Below are 20,631 nucleotides of genomic sequence, written 5' to 3' on the forward strand. Positions count from 1 at the left end.
GAGGTGAGATTATTTTTCAGTGAACTATTCCTTTAAGGTCTACAAAGGCCCCTCTTCATTCAAAGTAATTATCATCTACCAAATGGTAATAAATCCACACATCAAATAGTTCATTTAAGTGGTTCTGATATTATACCAGCTCACTCTAACTGAAAATGCTCCCAACACTATCACATTCATACCAACTGAATAATGGAAGATGATCTTAGATAAAACACCAGTGGAGAGCAAGTCTCCAAATTTTATATCAGGTCATGACAAGCTTTGGATTTTTAGTCAGCAGTAAGACATTGTTAACAAGTATGCATGCTTTATTTGATGAGTCTATTGCTTCAAAGAACTAAAATGGGAAAATCAAATTACATCTACAAACAATGTGTTGTGTCCTATTCCCACAGTTTTACCTTCATCACCGATACATAAATCAGAACTACAGTTCTATTTATCAGGTTATGTGGTTAAATTCTTCAGTTTTATTGAACATTAATATTGCATGACGGTCTAGTCACAGTTTGACAGTGATTGATAAATCATTATTTTTTGTGGTTCCTAAAAGCAGTGTCTTCAGACTTTGAAAAAGGGTTCACAAACTTTAGGAAAAAAGAAAAAAAAAAAAAAAAACTGTATAAATCTACTTTTATTATAAGTCAACTACAATGTAGCTCAAATCCACGGTTCCCATCCTATCCATACTCTGCCCAGTATATTGGGGTCAGTTGCCTGATCAAGCAGGCAGTCTACCTGATCTTCAACACTAAGATCTTTCTCGTTGTGCTGGGCCCTAATGTTGTGTTCTTCTTCCCCACGGGCAACAGCCAACATGCCCTTATATTCAGGGCTCTTCTCAAATCCTAAACAAAGCTCCTCACTAGAACAATAACAAATCAACATGATTAGAAATGTGTATCCTCCATAAATTCCACAAGTTCTAAAATTATGCATGTTCGTTCTTTTCCCATTTTTTTATTTTTACAATAATAAAACAATTAGAAACTTTGGGTTACTCACGTAACCTGGTTCTCTGATAACAGGAGTGAGGTATCTCACTGTGGGAATTCACCTCAGGCATATCCAGCACTGGAGCCAATGACACCAATGTCTGCCAGCTGACAGACCAATCACAGCAGTGATAAGGGAGCCCCACCTCCCTATATAAGACACCGCCACAGGTCTCTTCTTCATTCTCTGCATATCTATTCTCTGTGCAACTGCAAGGAGGGAAGTGTGGCAAGATACCTCACTCCTGTTCTCAGAGAACCAGGGTTATGTGAGTAACCTAAAGTTCTCTTTCTAACATTTGTTTGGTATCTCACTATGGGATATAGCCAACTCCCGTATTGCAGATGTTCTTCCTTAATGCCTTAGTTCTCTCTATGTACAAATGTAGAGTACGAACTGGACACAGACAATTAAGTCGCTCGTCCTCCGACGAGGAAAATGGCGGCAGGTGAAAAGCCAGCAAGTCCATCGGTTTACAGCTGAGCATGGAGTCGCTCACCTTAGACACTCTCGACAAATCCACCGCAAAGCGCATACAAAAGTGATGTAACAACAAAGCATGGAGTTCACTAACTCGCTTTGCGACAAACAGCTACGAATTGATCCGATGTGCTCCTCTGACAGAAATGCTCGATACAGATCAGAGTTTAATCTGAGACCCAGATGCAGTATATTATTTCCTGCGAGGGCACAGACAGCTCTTTGTCTCATTTATTTTGAAACCTATGTTCTCTAAATGAGACACCAACGCTCACGTATCTATCTTTGCTTGCTGCCGCGACGGAGCACAGAGCAGTAGATCATCTAGGTAATCAGACACTCTGAAACCCGTTAATCTCAGTGCCGTTAACGCTGCTTCCACACACTTGCTAAACTCTCTCAGTGCTAATGACAGTCCGAAAGACAAAAATTCATAGGTTACTCCCTGATAAGCAAACCGTAGGAATTTTCTGTGACGGGTAAATGCCAATGTGAAAATATGTATCTTTCAGATCAACTGCCGTAAACCAGGCTCTGGGATGAACAAATTTGAGAGAGATTTTGAGCGTGAGAATTTTGAATCTGTACCTTCTGAGGTGTTTGTTGAGGTTCCACAAATCCAGAATGGGACAGAGACCTCCCTCTCTCTTGGGGATGACAAAATACCTGGAGTAAAAACCCTGATTGCTGTCCTCCGCCGGCACCACCCTTATAGATTTTGCTCAGCAAATTGGCTATTTTCTTCCTCCAAAACTTGAGCTGACTCCCCCTCCACTGTTGACATTAACACCTTGTTGATGAGAGGTGGTTTTACAGTGAATTGCAGGCGATAACCCAGTTCTATTGTAGATAAAACTCAGTGGTGGACTGCGTATGCACGCCAAATTTCTGTGTGAGCAGAGAGGGGACCGCTGTAGCTCTCGCTCACAGATGGTCCTGAATGCAGATTGCCCACCTCTAAAATGGGTTGGGAACCCAGAACGTGACGCTGTGGAGCTCGAGCAGTGACTTTTCGGGGAAGGCAAGTTTCAAACGCCTCCCCATCTTTCTTCCTTGAATCGCACTGCTGCCACATCGTAGAAACTGTAGCCCTGAAAAGGGCTTTCGGTTCCACCAAGGCATTCAGGAAGTCTGTCTTCTCTCTCTCAGACAAACCCAACCAAAGAGTCCGTTTGCCCACAACGGTGAGACCCATGCTGCGGCCGCAGCTCTGGTCGGCTCCTCTTGACATGCGCAGGTTGAGATCCCCAATGACGCAGATCTCCTCCCACAATGCCACGTCCGGCACCCCGGGATCAATTTGCCACCCCATCTCCTCCATCAGCTCGGCCTGATATGCTGTGAGGAGCGAGGTGGCATTAAGAGCCCTTAGGGCTAAGGCTGAAGATCGATAGATCTTCTGATAAATGGAGGCCGACAATCTCTGTCCGTCCCGGCAATGAAGGGGGAGTGGATGAAAAGGCCGCCCAATGATTGGGAAGGAGGTGATTCACCACCAGTGCCTCGACCGGAGGGGGGCTGGACATCCCTGGATCATCCATCCCATGCACATCCAGCCTAGAGAAACCTTTAACAGGAACTCTGTGAGAAAACGTCTTGTCCCAAAAAGTTGCATCTCCACGATGCACACTGGGATGGCAGGAATCAATTGTTTTACCAGGGCAGCACCAGACGGCAGCCGTTTACTGTCATACAGGTCTCTCTCTGCACCCTGGCCCACCTGCTGTGACGGCCAGTCGATGGAGAGTTTGGCTGCTGCCCGTCTACACATTTCAACCAGGTCCAGCTCTCCCTGGACAGAAGAAGGTCCATCGCGCTGCCCGGCCGAGAATGAGCGGAGAGAATAGCATCAACCTCATTCTCCTCGCCATTGTCCTTCAAAAGGCGATCGTTGTCATAATCCTCTTCCTCTTCTTCCCTGTCCCACGCAATCTACAAGGGGCAGATTCAAAGAGGGGAGGCACTTCATCCATTAAATTGCCCCAGCTGCGCTGTTCCTGCAGCTGGGGGGTCTTTCTCCGCTGGTGGCGGAGAAAGACCCATTATTCGACGCCACGACCCTCACCCTCCTTTCCAAAACTTGTGGTACGAACTGGGAACAGTGCAGGCAACACTCGGGATTAGAGAGTGCAGCCTGCGCATGTCTGACTCCGAGACAGGCGATACAGTGTGGGTGGGAATCCTTGGGCGAGAACATAGATCCACACGTACACGGGTAGAAGCTATAAATGCTTTTAACTCTACCGAAAAAATATGTAAACCCACCTTGACGTGCTGGTTTATGCCTGGAGAAACAATATCGACACTGCAGAAAAGCATATTCACTTCGACAGTGAATATATTTGCAAAAGAAAAAAGACGCGCTCTGCAACGTACCTGAACAGCTCATCTAACGAACTGATTAGGGACCACTCCTTGCGAGTCCTGCTGAGGATAGCTTCCAATAATCTTTACAGGGAAGAGAACGAGAATGAAGAAGAGACCTGTGGTGGCGTCTTATATAGGGAGGTGGGGCTCTTTTATCACTGCTGTGATTGATCAGTCAGCTTACAGACGTGGTGTCATTGCTTCCAGTGTCGGATACGCCTGAGGCGAATTCCCATCGTAAGATACCAAATGAATGTTAGAAAGAGAACAAATATTTTAATGCAAGTGATTGAGCTGCATTAAAATTATTATGGTATACTGTCAGTTCAGAGTAAAATTAAGGGATTCCAGAGTTTTGTGGTTGGGGCTACCTTGTTAAAATAGAGGGATTGGCTCCCTCTAGCTTCCGGCGAGCAAAGTTGACCTTCTGTAGAGGGAACCAGTTTATTTCTTTGGTATTCACACTCTCTGTCCATGTGCCTCCTTTCATCAACTGCTTCAGCTCAAAGTTCTGTGACACAGAACATTATTTACCAATGTGTTTTCCCAGTGTAGGAATACTTTTCTAGGTTGATAAACTTCTGGCATTATGTGGTCGTGACAAGGTCAGTAACTGCTTCTATCACACTAGTCTCATGCCAACACGTCTAATGTATCTTGGCTTTACTTTTGAAACATTATTTTAATTGCATCATTTTTGTTGCATGACCATATCTACTTATCCATATCCATTGTATGTCCCTTAAAGGGATAGTTCACCCAAAAATGAAAATTCTCTCATCATTTACTCACCCTCATGCCATCCCAGATGTGTATGACTTACTTCTGCAGAACACAAAGATTTTTAGAAGAATATTTCAGCTCTGTCGGTCCTTTCAATGCAAGTGAATGGTGGTCAGAACTTTGAAGCTCTAAAAAGCAGATAAATGACATTTATAAGACTCCAGTGGTTATATCTATATCTTCAGAAGAGATAAGATAGGAGTGAGAAACAGATCCATATTAAGTCCTTTTTTTACTATAAATCTCTACTTTGACTTTCACATTCTTCTTTTGTTTTTGGTGATTCACATTCTTAGTGCACCTACTGGGCAGGAAGGAGAATTTATAGTAAAAAAGGACTTAAATATTGATCTGTTTCTCACCCACACTTATATCACTTCTGAAGATACAGATTCAACCACTGGAGTCTTATGGATTACTTTTATGATGCCTTTATGTGCTCTTTGGAACTTCAGAAGTTCTGGCCACCATTCACTTGCATTGCATTGTACAGAGATATTCTTCTAAAAATCTTAATTTGTGTTCTGCAGAAAAAGAAAGTCATACACATCTGGATTGGCATGAGGGTGAGTAAATGATAAGAGAACATTCATTTTTGGGTGAACTATCCATTTAATGTTACTGCAATTTTTATTTACTGAAGGACGAAATTATGACACTGTTGACAGAGCTCAACTCAGAACATTCCTTCAGTGGCACCTGCAGCTGTATGGCCGTATGCACTGTGCGTACCGTGAGTGCTCCGACTGCCCTGAGAAACAGTTAATCTCAGAATATTTCACCAATAATAAAAGTGTATCCCGTATTTCTGTTGGCTGTTTAATAGAACTAGCGATGAGCGAATGATTAATTATTTTGAGTCGGTTCTTTTCAGTGAATTGGCAAAATGGGCTTTTCAAATGGTTTGAATCGATTCGTGATTCAGTACAATTTGTTCAGAGTGCTCTCTCACCTGAATCATTTGGAGCGGTTTCTAACACAGTAAAACAGTATCGGGAAATGTATTAATACAGAGAACAAACAGCGCTGGATACAGTGGAAATTTACCTACAATCAACTGAAACAAAAAGTCTGTCTTTTTGAGAAGTAACTTTGAGAAACTGCAGCTAGTGCTGTGTCATATGAACAAGGGGCTGTTCAAACTGAACGTGTTTTTGCGTCCACTCGCGCTATTTTTCAATCGTTTTCCATGTAAACATTAGCTAGATGGATGTCTTTTGACAACTGCGTCACGTTTCACTGTGTTTTTAGCATCTCTCACTAGAGCGCTGCATTTTTAGACACTGTGTCAAGTAACAAAAACTTAAACTGATAAAAATGCTTCTTGAGACACCTACGTCCTACTCTATTCGTTGTGGTGCATTTTGTTTTGTTAGCGCAAAAACGCGTCTGTCTGAATGGTTACTGGAAGAAATGCTTTAGCTAATAGTTACATGAACACTACTCATACCTGAGAAAAAAAAAATTGCTTCTCTCAAAGTCACCAGAATTGAATGCTTTGGTGTTGTTTTTTGCTAAAAAATTCTCCTGGGGGAGCATGCCCCCAGCCCATGCATTCCTTGTAATAGATCTTAGCTCCTCTTTAGTGCAGAACTAGATTTTTCTGGAGCTAAATTGTCCTTAGAATATAGATTCTGCGAATAATGTGCAAAATGAGTCCAGATTACTAACACAGTTTCCACTCTTTTTGTCCAATGAAATTCCGATCTTTCCAGGTATTTGTGATTACTGAATTAAGATTTGTAAAAACATGAGCAGTTTGCATCATTATGACCGATCTGTGAACTGTTTTGACTAATTAACTGAAAAGAACCAACTTAAAATATTCACACGCTCAACTTTTACTATACACAAGAGCATTAACTAGCAAAAATTTTTGGAGCATTAAAAATAAGCCTGGAAAACACTATTTTAAATTACCTGATATTTCCAGGTTTTCCATGACTGTGGCAACTCTGTTAAATTATTGCATTGAAGGCTGTGGTAATGAGGAAAGGAAGTTGGTTGTTTCTGTGTGCATGTTTAACAACAAACTCCCAAGCTCAAAATCTGATTCAGAATCAGAGTTCTTTTACCTTCCAGTCCAGTGAGGGCTCCTTTACAAACACATCCATGGTATTGAGTAACAGGTCTGGATCATTTCTGAAGGCTCTGAGTGAGTGAACCATCACACTCTGGATGAGGCCTGACTCTGCCATGGGCCGCATCAAGTTCACAAACTGCCGTGTCAGCCTAAACGGCATCAGTTCAGGCACTGGGAGGAACTACACACATGTGAGAATGGTTATTGCTTACCCTCTACACCATAATTCAATCTTCATTAAATTACAGAAATCATTACAACAACTGCCCTGCTTAAAAATTCTTAAATATATCCATCAAAATGATCATCAATCTTGAATTCTCTAATTTAAAACAGTAATCAAGGAACCTGTGCTTGTACAGCTGAAGTCAGAAGTTTACATACACTTAGGCTGAAGTCATTAAAACTCATTTTTAACCACTCCACAGATTTAATATTAGCAAACTATATTTTTGGCAAGTCGTAGGCAAATCTACTTTGTGCATGACACGAGTAATGTTTCCAACAATTGTTTACAGACAGATTGTTCCACTTTTAATTGACTATCTCACAATTCCAGTGGTCAGATGTTTACATACACCAAGTTAACTGTGTCTTTAAACAGCTTGGAAAATTCCAGAAAATTGTGTCAAGCCTTTAGACAATTGGCTTCTGATAGGAGGTGTACTGAATTGGAGATGTACCTATGGATGTATTTTAAGGCCTACCTTCAAACTCAGTGCCTCTTTGCTTGACATCATAAGAAAATCAAAAGAAATCAGCCAAGACCTCAGAAAAAAATTGTGGACCTCCATAAGTCTGGTTCATCCTTGGGAGCAATTTCCAAATGCCTGAAGGTACCACGTTCATCTATACAAACAATAGTATGCAAGTATAAACACCATGGGACCACGCAGCCATCATACCGCTCAGGAAGGAGATGCATTCTGTCTCCTAGAGATGAACGTAGTTTGGTGCGAAAAGTGCAAATCAATCCCAGAACAACAGCAAAGGACCTTGTGAAGATGCTGGAGGAAACAGGTAGACAAGTATCTATATCCACAGTAAAACGAGTCCTAGATCGACATAACCTGAAAGGCTGCTCAGCAAGGAAGAAGCCAGTGCTCCAAAACCACCATAAAAAAAGACAGACTACAGTTTGCAAGTGCACATGGGGACAAAGATCTTACTTTTTGGAGAAATGTCCTCTGGTCTGATGACACAAAAATTTAACCGTTTGGCCATAATGACCATCGTTATGTTTGGAGGAAAAAGGGTGAGGCTTGCAAGGCGAAGAACACCATCCCAACCATGAAGCATGGGGGTGTCAGCATCATGTTGTGGGGGTGCTTTGCTGCAGGAGGGACTGGTGCACTTCACAAAATAAATGGCATCATGAGGAAGGAAAATTATGTGGATATATTGAAGCAATATCTCAAGACATCAGCCAGGAAGTTAAAGCTCGATCGCAAATGGGTCTTCCAAATGGACAATGACCCCAATCATACCTCCAAAGTTGTGGCAAAATGGTTTAAGGACAACAAAGTCAAGGTACTGGAGTGGCCATCACAAAGTCCTGACCTCAATCCGGTAGAAAATTGGTGGGCAGAACTGAAAAAGCGTGTGCGAGCAAGGTGGCCAGTTACACCAGTTCTGTCTGGAGGAATGGGCCAAAATTCCAACAACTTATTGTGAGAAGCTTGTGGAAGGCTACCCAAAATGTTTGACCCAAGTTAAACAATTTAAAGGCAATGCTACTAAATACTAACAAAGTGTATGTAAACTTCTGACCCACTGAGTATGTGATGAAAGAAATAAAAGCTGAAATAAATAATTCTGTTATTCTGACATTTCACATTCTTAAAATAATGTAGTGATCCTAACTGACCTCTGACAGGGAATTGTTCTACAATTAAATGTCAGGAATTGTGAAAAACTGAGTTTAAATGTATTTGGCTAAGGTGTATGTAAACTTCTGACTTCAACTGTACCTGACCTATGCTGTAACTGTTAGCCATAGATGTTAATGAATAATAACTAAAGCCTACTTGTGTTGCTGATCCAAAAGCATGACCGAAGTCAATGCCGATCATGCCGCCAGTCTCTGTGTTGATCATGAAGTTAGAGAGATGGCGATCACCAATACCCAGTATCCAGTGACTGATGCACAGCACAGCATGAGTGCTGATGAAATGGGACCTTAATGAAAGAAAGGCTTCAGGTGTTGTACTCATCCTCACAAAGGCACATCTGAAATCAAGCAGTCACATCATCATCGATTAGTTGACTACATGAGCTAGAGCTGTGTACTGATAATCATCATCATTAATACATCTGAACAATTAATCAACATCATATCATTTTCAAAAGAAATACTTTGAATAAACAGTCACTTCTATGGAAGCATATTAGATTTGAATAGAAAAGAATAGACAAAAATACTTTAACAGGTCGTCAGGCACCATCTGCTCAATTCTCTTAAAGTTGTTCACCGTGTCTGCACGTTTTGCCTTCCTGTTGTGAATTAAATGTAAGTGCACAGTATGAATACTATTTACTCAAGGATCCTTCATGTTTTAAAGCAATTGTAAGATACTGAGTCAACAGGTCGTATTGAAATGAATTGACAACTTACTTGTACAGTTCAGCGTATCGTCTAATGCCTTCTACCTTTCCAGCAATTTTACTCATCCAGTTATCATAGTTTTTATTGGGCCTAAAATACATTAAAACAAATAAACATTTGTTCCCCAATATGCAGAATATTAATAAATGTGCAAAGAAGCATAAGCTCAGCAGGATAATAATGTAAAGATGATTCAAAGACATTACATTATTATGGCAGATGAATAAAGCATTTAATAGACATACAAAAGTTGCATTAGATGCCAATATATTAGTTGTTTTGACGCTGGGTCCAGGTAAAAGTAGTTCAACTTAAAGTTCGGTTTCATTCTGTGCAATCTGTCCAGCTGTTTTTGAACAAAGACGATTTCTTGTGTCAATGGCTCCTTGCTCATTCTGTGATGCCTGCTCCTTGTAAGTGTGGTTTGGCGAGGCACTTTGCTTGTCAAGGCAGCTTGGGCTGGACTGACTGCAGACTTGAATTGCTCCAATAGCAGGACTGTAAAGGAGTTCATTGTGGGGTGAAAAGGGGAAATGGGAAACGTGAGGCTTCAACTCAAAAGGTTGGTGTTTACTGATATGTCAATATCAAAGCTTTTCAGCTTCCACACAAACAATTGCGGTTGAAGTGTGACTTTCTCTCCTCGCCTCTCGCGTGGTTCCTCCTTATGTTGCTCTCTCCAGTGCTTACTGCAATCAGAAACAGGTGTTAGACATTATAGCGCTCAGGTGTGTGCACCCTTACAGTTTTCTCTCCAGACGAACGTCATCGACCACGCCACACCCCCCCTCCGCCCGACTGGATCACCTCGAACCTAAACGGCTGAAGAGCCAGATACCACCGGGTGATCAATGAGGGTACACCCCAACAGGTAGTACCGGAGAGTGAGGATGGCCCACTTGATGGCAAGATACTCTTTTTCAGTGGTGCTGTACTTAGTCTCCTTCAGTGAGAGCTTGCGACTAATGTACAGCACTGCCATTCCTCCCCCTCCACCACCTGCGAGAGCACTGCCCCAGCCCCCTGTCTGAAGCATCCATCTGTAAAATGAAAGGGAGAGAGAAATCGGGTGAATGTAAACGCGGTCCGCCACAAAGTAAAGCTTTCATCTGCGTAAATGCCTGTTTACACTGCTCCGTCCACTGGACTGGGTCTGGAGATCCCTTTCTAGTGAGATCAGTCAGCGGGCTGGTGACGCCCAAATAATTAGGCACAAACCTTCTATAATAGCCAGCCAGCCCCATGAACTGTTTCACCTCCTTTTTGGTCTTGGGTAGGTTGCAATCACTGCAGACTTATCAATTTGGGCGACGTACCTGCCCATGACACAAGTGGAACCCCAGATACCGTACCTCCACCCGTCCAACTGCACACTTCTTGGAGTTTGCCGTGAGTCCCGCTCATCGCAGCAACCTCAGAACAGCCCTCAGATGCTGCATGTGCCACTGCCAATCATTATTGTATATAGTGATGCCATCCAGATAGGCAGCGGCATAAGCAGAGTGTGCTGTAATGTAGCCGAGGCCCCGAACAAACCGAACAGAAGTGTCACTGTGGCAAGCAGGGCGGGGCCAAGTGGCATCTGGGCAGAGCGAGGCCAGGAAGATAAGTGGTGAATGAGTTCCACCTGTGTGCCACACTGGCCTCGCGTTCCAGTGAGGGGCGGCGGGAGTATTTAAGGAGAGGAGACAGCGGCAGATGAGAGAGAGAGACGCACAAAGCTTTCTGAGTGTTTGTGTGTTAATGTGTCTGCTGAAAAGCAGAGCGTGTTTTGGGGACTGCTGAAAAGAAAACCCTTTGTGTGCAACACTGAAGTGTTTAATAGTTAATAAATGTTTATGTGTGTTGTCAAGCCGGTCCCAGCTTCCTCCTTTCCCATCCTTGAATTGTTACACTGGTGCTGAAACCCAGGACTGGAGGAGGTCGCGCTGTCAGAGAGCCCTCACTGCGGACAGGGGATCGTGATGCCGAGGAGGTGATGCAGTGGTGCTGGAGCAGTTCGCCTGAGGGCGGAGGAGCCTGCTGCCATCCGCCAGGAGACAAAGGAGATGCTGTCCTCTGCCAGGGGGTGGGGAAGCTTGCTGCCATCCGCCAGGAGCCAAGGTCCAGTGCCATCGCCCAGCGTCACGGAGGACCGCTGCCCAGCTGGCCAAGGACCGAATGGTGGCGTGGTTGGGAACCAGAGTTTTTTTTTTCTTTTCTCTCTCCCTCACTCTGTCTCTCCCGCCATCTTTTCCTCTCCCTCTCCCTTTCCCTCCCCTCGTCTTACCCAGGCACCCAGGAGGCGGGGAGAATCAGCTGGTGAGGACATGGCCGGAGGGCAACTCCTCCCTTCCCGGCCTGAATTGGGCGGTGGGGGTATGTGACGAGGAGGAGGGCATGGCCGGACCGGGAGGGTGCACGCCTGGTGTTGAGTGGCTCAATCAGTGGGAGAGAGATAAGAGGAGAAGTCGGGGATTATGTTCCAGTTCAGTTTGATGTTGTGTTATAATTAAAGTCTTTTTGAATGTTGATCCGGTTCCCGCCTCCTTTCACGAACCCCATTACAGTCACAAATTGGTGTGAGCCAAACGGTGTGAAAAGGCAGTTTTTTTGCACAAATTGATGTGAGCCAAACGGTGTGAAAAGGCAGTTTTTTTTGCGACTCACCAATACAAGGCATTGGGTATGCATCAAATTTAGACACCACATTGACTTTCCTATAATCCACACAGAACCGTACTGACCTGGGGACTAGGGACTAGAACAACTGGGCTCGACTAATCACTGTGGGATTTTCTATTACTCCCATATCGAGCACTGCACCCAACTCTTCCTGAACTACTTTTTTCTTGTGCTCGGGCAGTCGGTAAGGACGGCTATGTACCACTACTCTGGGTGCAGTCTCGATGTGGTGCTGAATGAGGTTTGTACGTCCAGGCAGAGGGGAGAACACGTCTGCAAATTCCTTTTGCAACCTGGCAACCTCTGTGAATTGCGACCGTGAGAGGTGGTCCCCACAAGTGACCAGGGTGATATGATTGGCTTTTAAGTTCACCTCCGGCCTGAGCTCCGTCCTCTCCGGAACCACCATTGCCAACGTCACAGGAACTGCCTCCCTCCATAATTTCAGGAGGTTGAGATGGTATATCTGACATGCGTCACCTCTATCTGTTCGCCTTACCTCATAATCGAGATCTCCTACATATCATGTGACCTCAAAGGGCCCTTGCCACTTGGCGAGTAATTTAGAGCTTGAATTTGGGAGTAATATAAGCACTTTGTCTCCCGGTGCAAATTCCTGTCATACAGTCGGCTTTGGCATTTTTGAGCTTGGAGCAAATTCTCCTGTGTTAGCTGACCCAAAGTGTGGAGTTTTGGTCTAAGATCAAGAACGTACTGAATTTAATTTTTGCTGTTTGAAGGTCCCTCCTCCCAAGCTTCCCACATGATGTCGAGCACACAGCGCGGCCGCTGCCCATACAGCAGCTCGAATGGGGAAAACCCTGTGGAGGCTTGTGGGACCTCTTGAACGGCAAATAACAGAGGATCGAGCCACTTATACCAATTTCTAGCATCCTCGTGTATGAACTTAAGAATCGTATTCTTCAGGGATTAATTAAACCATTCCACCAACCCGTCTGTCTGTGGATGGTAAACACTAGTGTGAATCGATTTAATACCCAACGATTTGTATAGTTTGTATAGTGTACGTGACATGAACGTAGTGCCCTGATCAGTGAGGATTTTTCTCGGAATTCCCACTCAAGTGATTATTCTGGAGAGTGCCTCCGCAACACTACGTGCTGAGATGTTGCAGAGGCACTGCTTCCGGATATCGCGTAGCATAGTCCACCAGAACCAATAAAAAGCGATGTCTGCGTGCTGTCCGCTCTAATGTCCCAATGAGGTCCATGCCAATTTTTTCAAAAGGGACCTCGATTAAAGGAAGAGGGCGCAACGGCACTCTTGGTGTGGCTGGCGGATTCACCAGCTGACATTCATGGCATGCTGCACACCACCTGCGAGCATCCCCGTGAATGCTCAGCCAATAGAAATGGGCCAATAGTCGGTTCAGTGTCTTTTCCTACCCTAAGTGACCCGCAATCAGATTATAATGAGCCATCTGGAATAACATTTCCTGACGGCTCCGCAGTATTAACAATTGGGTTGTATCATCTTTTGTCTGAGCATCCTGCGTCACTCGATACAACCGCTCTTTTATAAAAGCGAAATACGGATATGAACGTGTAATGTTTGGCTGGAGCGGTTGACCATCAATAACTTTCACTTGGTCAGGGGCCTAAGGATTTCATCTCTCGACTTGGGAAATCCTCTTAAGGATGGTAGGGGCTGAAGCCCCCCCCCCCACGTTATCCTGACGTGGAGCTGACGAGGACCGCCCTGGCAAGGCATCGGACATTTCACATTTAGTCATTTTCTCGCAGGACACATCCACACATATTCCCTTTAATAGAGTCTTAAATTCTGGCCAATTAGTTCCCAAATGTGTCGGGGACCCAGACCAATGTTCCCAGCTCCATCACTGGGCATTGGTCCCGAAAATGCCCGGGTTTGCCGCAACTTTCTTTCATACAAAGAGTTTTGGAAAGGAGGGTACGGGTCGTGGCGTAGAATAATGAGGATCCCTATTTGTCCTAATATTTATCAAATGATTTTAATTAATATCAGGGAATAACTTTGAATTTTTTACGTGCCTTTCGGACTCTCGTTAGCACCTAGAGTCTTCAGCAAGTGTGTGGAGGCAGCGCTAACACCACTGAGATTAATGGGTCTCAGAGTGTCTGCTTATCTAGATGATCTACTGCTCTGCGCACCATCACAGCAGCAAGCAGAGATAGACATGAGCACTGGTGTCTCATTTAGCAAATCTGGAATTAAAATATAAACGAGACAAAGAGCTGTCTGATGCCCTCACAGGAAATAGTTTATCTGGGTCTCAGATTGAACTCCGATCATTATCGAGCATTCCTGTCAGAGTTGCAGTTGTTTGTCCCTTTTTCAGAAAGAGAAAAAAAGTCTCATTCAGGTTGTGTCTACACCTATTGGGTCTGATGGCTTCGATGGTGTCAGTCATTCCTTTGGGACAACTGCGAATGAGACAGTTTCAGCGTTGGATTGCAGCGCAGCATTTGTGTCCTCGCCGTCACTTAAATCGCAGAGTAAGTCTATATCCCATAGTGAGATACCGAACAAATGTTAGCAAGAGAACTTTAGGTTACTCACATAACACCGGTTCTCTGATAACAGGAGTGAGGTATCTCATCACATTTCCCTCCTTGCAGTTGCACGGAGAAGAGATATGCGGAGGATGAAGTAGGCACCTATGACAGTGGTTTATATAGGGAGGAGGGAGTCCCTCATCACTGCTGTGATTGGTTTGTCAACTGACAGACTGGGTGTTACTGGTGCTTCCAGGATCGGCCACGCCAGAGGTGTTACCCATAGTGAGATACCTCACTCCTGTTACCAGAAAACCGGGGTTACGTGAGTAACCAAAACATCCGAATTGAATGTTTAAATGTGGCCTTGACTATTCAAACTCCAACTGTCGAAAAATTAAAATGTAAACAAACACACACAAGGCCTGCCTTAACATGGCTTTTGATTACAAAACAAAATCTTTGTCAATCAATGGCCGCACTAATATGTTTTTGTTTGAAAACGCATCTTTTTCTCTACCTTTTCGCACTGAGACGGCGTTTTTGACAGCGAAAACAAGCTTTTCGAAAATGCTCTCCCTAGTGAATAAATTTGAAAACAACTGTCTTCACTTTGTAATGTGGACAGGGAAATCTGAGATATCTGAAAACGATTACGTATTTGTTGTCATATGACACAGCCATCCATTCAACCCAAAACAATCAGGATGGCGGCCCATGTTGTAGTGGCATTGTTGTGCCTGTTATTCACTTTGATAGCATTTTTAAAGATAAAATGTACAACCTTAACATTGTATTCCTTCAAAGGCGATGAGAAGTTAACTCAGAATTGCTGTCCAGCGATGGAACATGAGGACAACTGCGTTTCAGACCGTACATGGAACGGCGAATTTTCGCATGCGCACTGAGATTTAAGTGTTTTCATTTGATGACATCAACAAAAGCTAATTAGAGTCAGGAGTTGGCAAACCTGACATCCAATTAATGAAATGAGATTGGAGGTGTGGGTTAGAGCTACTTTGACACTCAAAGCACTCAAACATTTTCAGTTTGCAATTCACAAGAAGCATCTGCTGACGTGGACCATGCCTCACAAAAAAAGACATCTCAGAAGACCTGTGATCAAGAATTGTTGTTTTGCATTAAGCTGGAAAGGGTTAAAAATTTATCTCAAAGAGATTTGATATTTATCTGTCCACAGTTAGACAAATTGTCTATAAATGAAGAAGATTTAGTACTGTGGCTACTCTCCCTAGAAGTGGCCATCCAGCCAAGATGACTTAAAGGGCACACTGCAGAATGCTCAATGAGGCTCTTGCCATCATCGAGGGAAAAATTAATTTAGAAGTTTGTCAAGATATACTACAGGATAATGTCAGGGTGGCTGTGCACGCTGAAGCTCAGGAGAAGTTGGGTGATGCAACTGGACAATTGCCATAAACAGAAGTAAATCCACTACAGAATAGCTTAAAAAAAAGAAGAAAATCCACCTTTTCGAGTGGCCCAGTCAGAGCACAGATCTTAACCCAATAGAGATGCTGTGGAATGACCTCAAGAGAGCCGTTCACACCAGACATCCTAAGAATATGGCTGAGCTGAATCAGTTCTGTTAGGAAGAATGGTCCAAAATTCCTTCTGGACGTTGTGCAAGTCTAATTCACAATTACCGGAAACACTTTGTTGAGGTTACTGCTGCCAAAGGAGGATCGACCAGTTGTAAAATCCAAGGGTTCACTTATTTTTTCCACAGCATTGTGAATTTTTAATGGGATGAGTTCAATAATGACATGCGAGATTATAATTGTTCATGTGTTGTTAGCTTAAGCACATTGTGTTTGTCTATACTTGAAGATGAGACCCAATTTTATGAGAATTAACACAGAAAACCAGCTAATTCCAAAGGATTCACATCCTTTTTCTTCTCACTCTATCCCTCTATCTAGTTTCTACTTGTGAATGTTTTTTTTTTTTTAATTATTATTATTTTTTTAATATAGACAAGTAATGGATATTCACTGTGTGATTGTCTTTTGTTCTTGTTCAGTCCTTCTGCTGGAGAGGAAGTCTTTCAGGGTGCAAGTATTCTCCATCCACTCGATCAGGCCAATTCTGTAAACATACAAAAACGTTCGTCAACAACCCCAAGACCTTTTCTAATAAGAATACACTTGCACAACAAACATTTCAGACATCAAAAGGATAGTGCACAAGTTTAATTAAGAGAAGCCCTTCTATGTTGACATGAGCTAATTTTCTTTGCAACACTTTCAACTAAAAGAGAATAAAGAGCATAGTGGGATACCTGCTGGTGATGGGAATAACCTGGTAAGTGCGGAGTGCCAGACTCCGTTGTGAACAGGCCGAGTCCTGACTGAGAATCATATTCATCACACCAAAGAGCTGCTCGATGCGCTGGTCTTGCCGCAGGTCTTCCCCACCCTTCGTTAGGAATGGATAATCCCGCTCGTCATCTCCCCGTATGATGAGGCGCTTCGGTCGACGAATTGAGGTCATGACCTTGATCTAATGTTAGGGAGATGAACTGTAATACACTAACATAATCCTGTCAAAATCACACCAAAAATACTTTCAACACTTCCACATACAGTACCCTTTCATCAAAACCCGTGATCTTTGCATGATACTCTGGCAAAGGCTTCGATCTGCCATCATATTGACCTGTAGGGGAAAGACTAGAATCACGCAGCTGGAAAAGACAAATCATATCATGTGCACATGGCAAAGATACAGAACTCTGTGTTATTAAGGTAATAAAAAAATGCCTTTGAAAGAGGAGAGTTTTGCACTGACCTGGCACCTCCAGTTCATTTTTGAGTGTTTCTGCCTTGAAGCTGCTGAGCCAGGGTGAATACTCCTTCAGGTTTCCTGGTTCCTTTTGGAAACCTCTCATGGAGGCAGCCATTTGATCCACCTGCTGGAGGAACTCCTTATCCTTACGCTTATCATACAGCTTGGATCCACCAGCACCAAGAAGTTTCTCCACTTCTTTACAGTATTTCTGTGACAGACACATTAAAGTAGACATGTAAAAATATGTATGGAACTAATTTACAATCTAAAACTCAAGTAAAGCTTCACATTACACATTGAGACACTCAGTACTGCAAGTACAAAGTACTGCAAGTAAGGTATGAACCTGAATGAATTTTCTTCGGAAAGATCCAAATCCTGGAGACTTCGAATCACCAAGTAATCCAGTCATTTCCTCATAGAGCTGCCTGATCTTCCGTTTGTCCAAGTTTGGTTTGTCCAGCTGATTCTTCACTTCATCCCACCAGTCCTGTCAAACCATTACTTGAGAATCAAGACTCCCAAAACAGACCATAAAAATCAACTCAGTCATGTCTCAAAGCTAATTAGTTAAACAGTAAGCTAATTTGTCTCCTACATTTGCAAACATTTTTTGTACCTTGAAAAGCATTTCAGGGTTAGTAAGTTGCTGAAGGGCATCCACAAACTCATGAATGACCCCACCTTTATCCAGTAATGACTTAAGCCTGGAACACAAACACAAAGTTTACATGTCTCAGTGCCAAGCAAGCTAAAGCCACTTACAGAGTTACAAAAAAAACCCTTTACATACTTCTCAACAAACTCCCGGTTCCTCTGGCCACTCGCAGACTCCTCAAAGGTGTAGTTCTCCCTGCTGATCATGTAGGGGTAGATGAGAGCTTGTGGATAGCATTCTGCAATCTCCTGTATAACATGCTGAACTGCTGTTGCCTGTGGCTTGTCAAGCAAAGCCATCATTTGACTGATCCAGCCAATCAGAAGCCAGCAAGGCACACTGACCACCTATCAAGAAAAAAAAAAAGAAAAAAAAACATCAGAGTGAAAACAAATATCAACAGGAAACAAATATCACAAGTGTCAGCAAAGCAATCAATGAGTCAAGCAATATTTTCTGATTTTTAATGATAGTAATATACCTAAAGCATATTTTTCTCCTTTAAACACCTATGGTTTTTAACCAGGGGTGAGTAAAGAAGCTATGTAAAATAGGGATGTGCCAGGGTGGTCGACTAATCAACTAGTTGTCCAACAATTGACTAGTTGATTGGTGTGGTTGACTGCTAACATTAATAATTTTAGTGGTTTTAGAGGTAGATTTAATGGCAATTCTCAAATTAATTAAGAGATGCACCTTATTGGAGAGCGTTTTTGCGTGATAGTTTGCAAGAAGTTTATTCTCTTTAATGCTTTAAGTTTAGTTCATTTATGCACCCTTGCTGCTACAGCCATCAAAGCGCTGCATCAACAATACTTTACAAGATGATCACTGTCAGATGTTAAATCCACGGGCAGTGGTGGCTCAGCTGTTAAGGCTTTGGGTTACTGATCAGAAGGTCAGGGGTTCAAGTCCCAACACCACCAAGATGCCACTTTTGGGCCCTTGAGCAAGGCCCTTGACCCTATCTGCCGTATCATGGTTAACCCTGCACTCTGACCCCAGTTTAGCTGGGATATGTGAAAAAAAGAATTTCACTGTATGTGCAAATGTATAATGTGTGATAAATAAATAAAATTATAAATTATAAATCCTCTGCTGTGAGTAATGTTACCGTATTTGTGAGGTGTTGTGGAGAGATTAAAGTATTTTCCCGATTCTGTCCAACACTGCTTAAATAAATAGTTACAGTAAAAAGGTTTAAACTGCCTGATGTTGTGAACTAGATGTGTTCCTGCAATATTATCTTGCAGTTCTGTGCTTTTGAATGCACAGCAAGGATTGCCCTGAATAACTCTGGTTACATTGAAACACGTAATTCTGTGTTCAGGATGCGCAAAAGCGGTGTTGTGCCACTCTGTATTGAAGCCTTTCTTATTTCTTACTTTGATAGTTTTGTGCAGTATGATGTTATAATTATTCAGCCCATTTATTTGTTGAATATCTGTTAGTTACCATGTTGAAGTGCTGCGTTTAGTGTCCGTACATCTCTCTGAAATGCATCTGATCGGGGTCACATAAACATAACAGAGCCTAATTATGCAATATTATCCTTAACACCCACTATTCGACTAATCATTCAAACAACTGACTGACAAGTCAATTAGGAAAATTGGTAGTTTTGCACATCCCTAATATAAAACATAAAACCAAAATGTTCATGACATTAGCTATTAACCAGTTTCTAACCTTCTAATGATCAGTTGAGCTTTATAGAATGTAGTAATGTTAATGTTCTTACAATGAAAGTTACTATAAAGTGCTACATAATAACATTATAAATTAATATTTTGTCTTTTGCTCTTTTGAGTTTGTCTGGACTGGGGTCCCTGGGTTTGTTAAGGTTGAAAGCCCCTGGTCTACACTAATGTAGGAAATAAAAGAAACTAGAAGATTCTCCAGTATACCTTCAGCCTTCCAACATAAGGAAAATATGAATATTTATAAATGCAATTAATGATCCACATAGGACAGCAAATTATCTTCACACACCTCTCTGACCATCAGGTCCAGAGTTTCTGCAGGGTACAGCTCCACTAGCTGCAGAAGACGAGGGAACTTGAGCCTGGCCTCCTCAGAGCTGAGCTTCAGGGCTTTCATCATCATCTTCACAACATGTCCAGGCAAGGACTGCAGCTTACAACTGATTTCTACAACAAATCAAACGAATATCGCACAATGATTTCCTCTGCCTTGTTGATATATACTGATTAATGGAATTGCAAAAAAATAAAAATATAATGTGAAAGAGTAATGAGGTATTCTGCATTGTTTTTAACTTTCTACGACATTTATGAGACCAAATAAAGCTGGGTCTCACCCTCTTCTTTCTGTTCGCACTCTCTCAATCTTCGATCACAGAAGTTGGCCAGGGTCATGTAAGCCTCCACAATGCCTTGTGTGTCCACATGCCGCTGGCTGAAGGACTGCTCCTCCTCATCGGCCTTACAAGCAGCACTTTTCAGCAGCTCCAGAGCCTGCATCTTCAGACCCTCCACCACCTAAACAATGCAGATATATAACACCAATGAAAATGAATTCATGGTCAAAACTGGGACCAGAGAAATTTATATCAACACTTAAAAAAAACAAGAAGGACACATGTAATCAAAATGTAGACGTGCAAAAAGCTAGTATAACCCCCTTTTTTCCAAGGTACACAGTGCATTACAGATGCATTAAA

At 42.8% G+C, this 20,631-nt stretch overlaps 1 protein-coding gene across 3 annotated transcripts in view; it reads right to left on the reverse strand.

The window, feature by feature from the left end:
• Positions 1-212: 212 nt before the first annotated feature.
• The window catches only part of LOC127451564 (DNA-dependent protein kinase catalytic subunit-like), a 72,986-nt gene continuing 52,567 nt past the window's right edge, over positions 213-20,631 (reverse strand). For 2 of the 3 annotated variants that reach the window (XM_051716331.1, XM_051716314.1), the window contains 15 exons: positions 20,269-20,449; positions 19,941-20,098; positions 18,084-18,295; positions 17,910-17,997; positions 17,637-17,780; positions 17,291-17,498; positions 17,091-17,158; positions 16,782-17,002; positions 16,496-16,588; positions 9,327-9,407; positions 9,134-9,205; positions 8,740-8,941; positions 6,705-6,893; positions 4,218-4,357; positions 213-868 (listed from right to left, as the gene is read on the reverse strand). In XM_051716331.1, coding sequence (XP_051572291.1) covers positions 664-868; positions 4,218-4,357; positions 6,705-6,893; positions 8,740-8,941; positions 9,134-9,205; positions 9,327-9,407; positions 16,496-16,588; positions 16,782-17,002; positions 17,091-17,158; positions 17,291-17,498; positions 17,637-17,780; positions 17,910-17,997; positions 18,084-18,295; positions 19,941-20,098; positions 20,269-20,449 — 2,262 coding nt within the window. In that variant the 3' untranslated portion in view covers positions 213-663. Of the gene's footprint in view, positions 869-4,217; positions 4,358-6,704; positions 6,894-8,739; positions 8,942-9,133; positions 9,206-9,326; positions 9,408-16,495; positions 16,589-16,781; positions 17,003-17,085; positions 17,159-17,290; positions 17,499-17,636; positions 17,781-17,909; positions 17,998-18,083; positions 18,296-19,940; positions 20,099-20,268; positions 20,450-20,631 lie in introns of those variants that run through there. The other variant, XM_051716323.1, reaches the window with a different exon arrangement.

This window comes from Myxocyprinus asiaticus, chromosome 2 (genome assembly GCF_019703515.2).
Source record: "Myxocyprinus asiaticus isolate MX2 ecotype Aquarium Trade chromosome 2, UBuf_Myxa_2, whole genome shotgun sequence".
NCBI lineage: Eukaryota > Metazoa > Chordata > Actinopteri > Cypriniformes > Catostomidae > Myxocyprinus > Myxocyprinus asiaticus.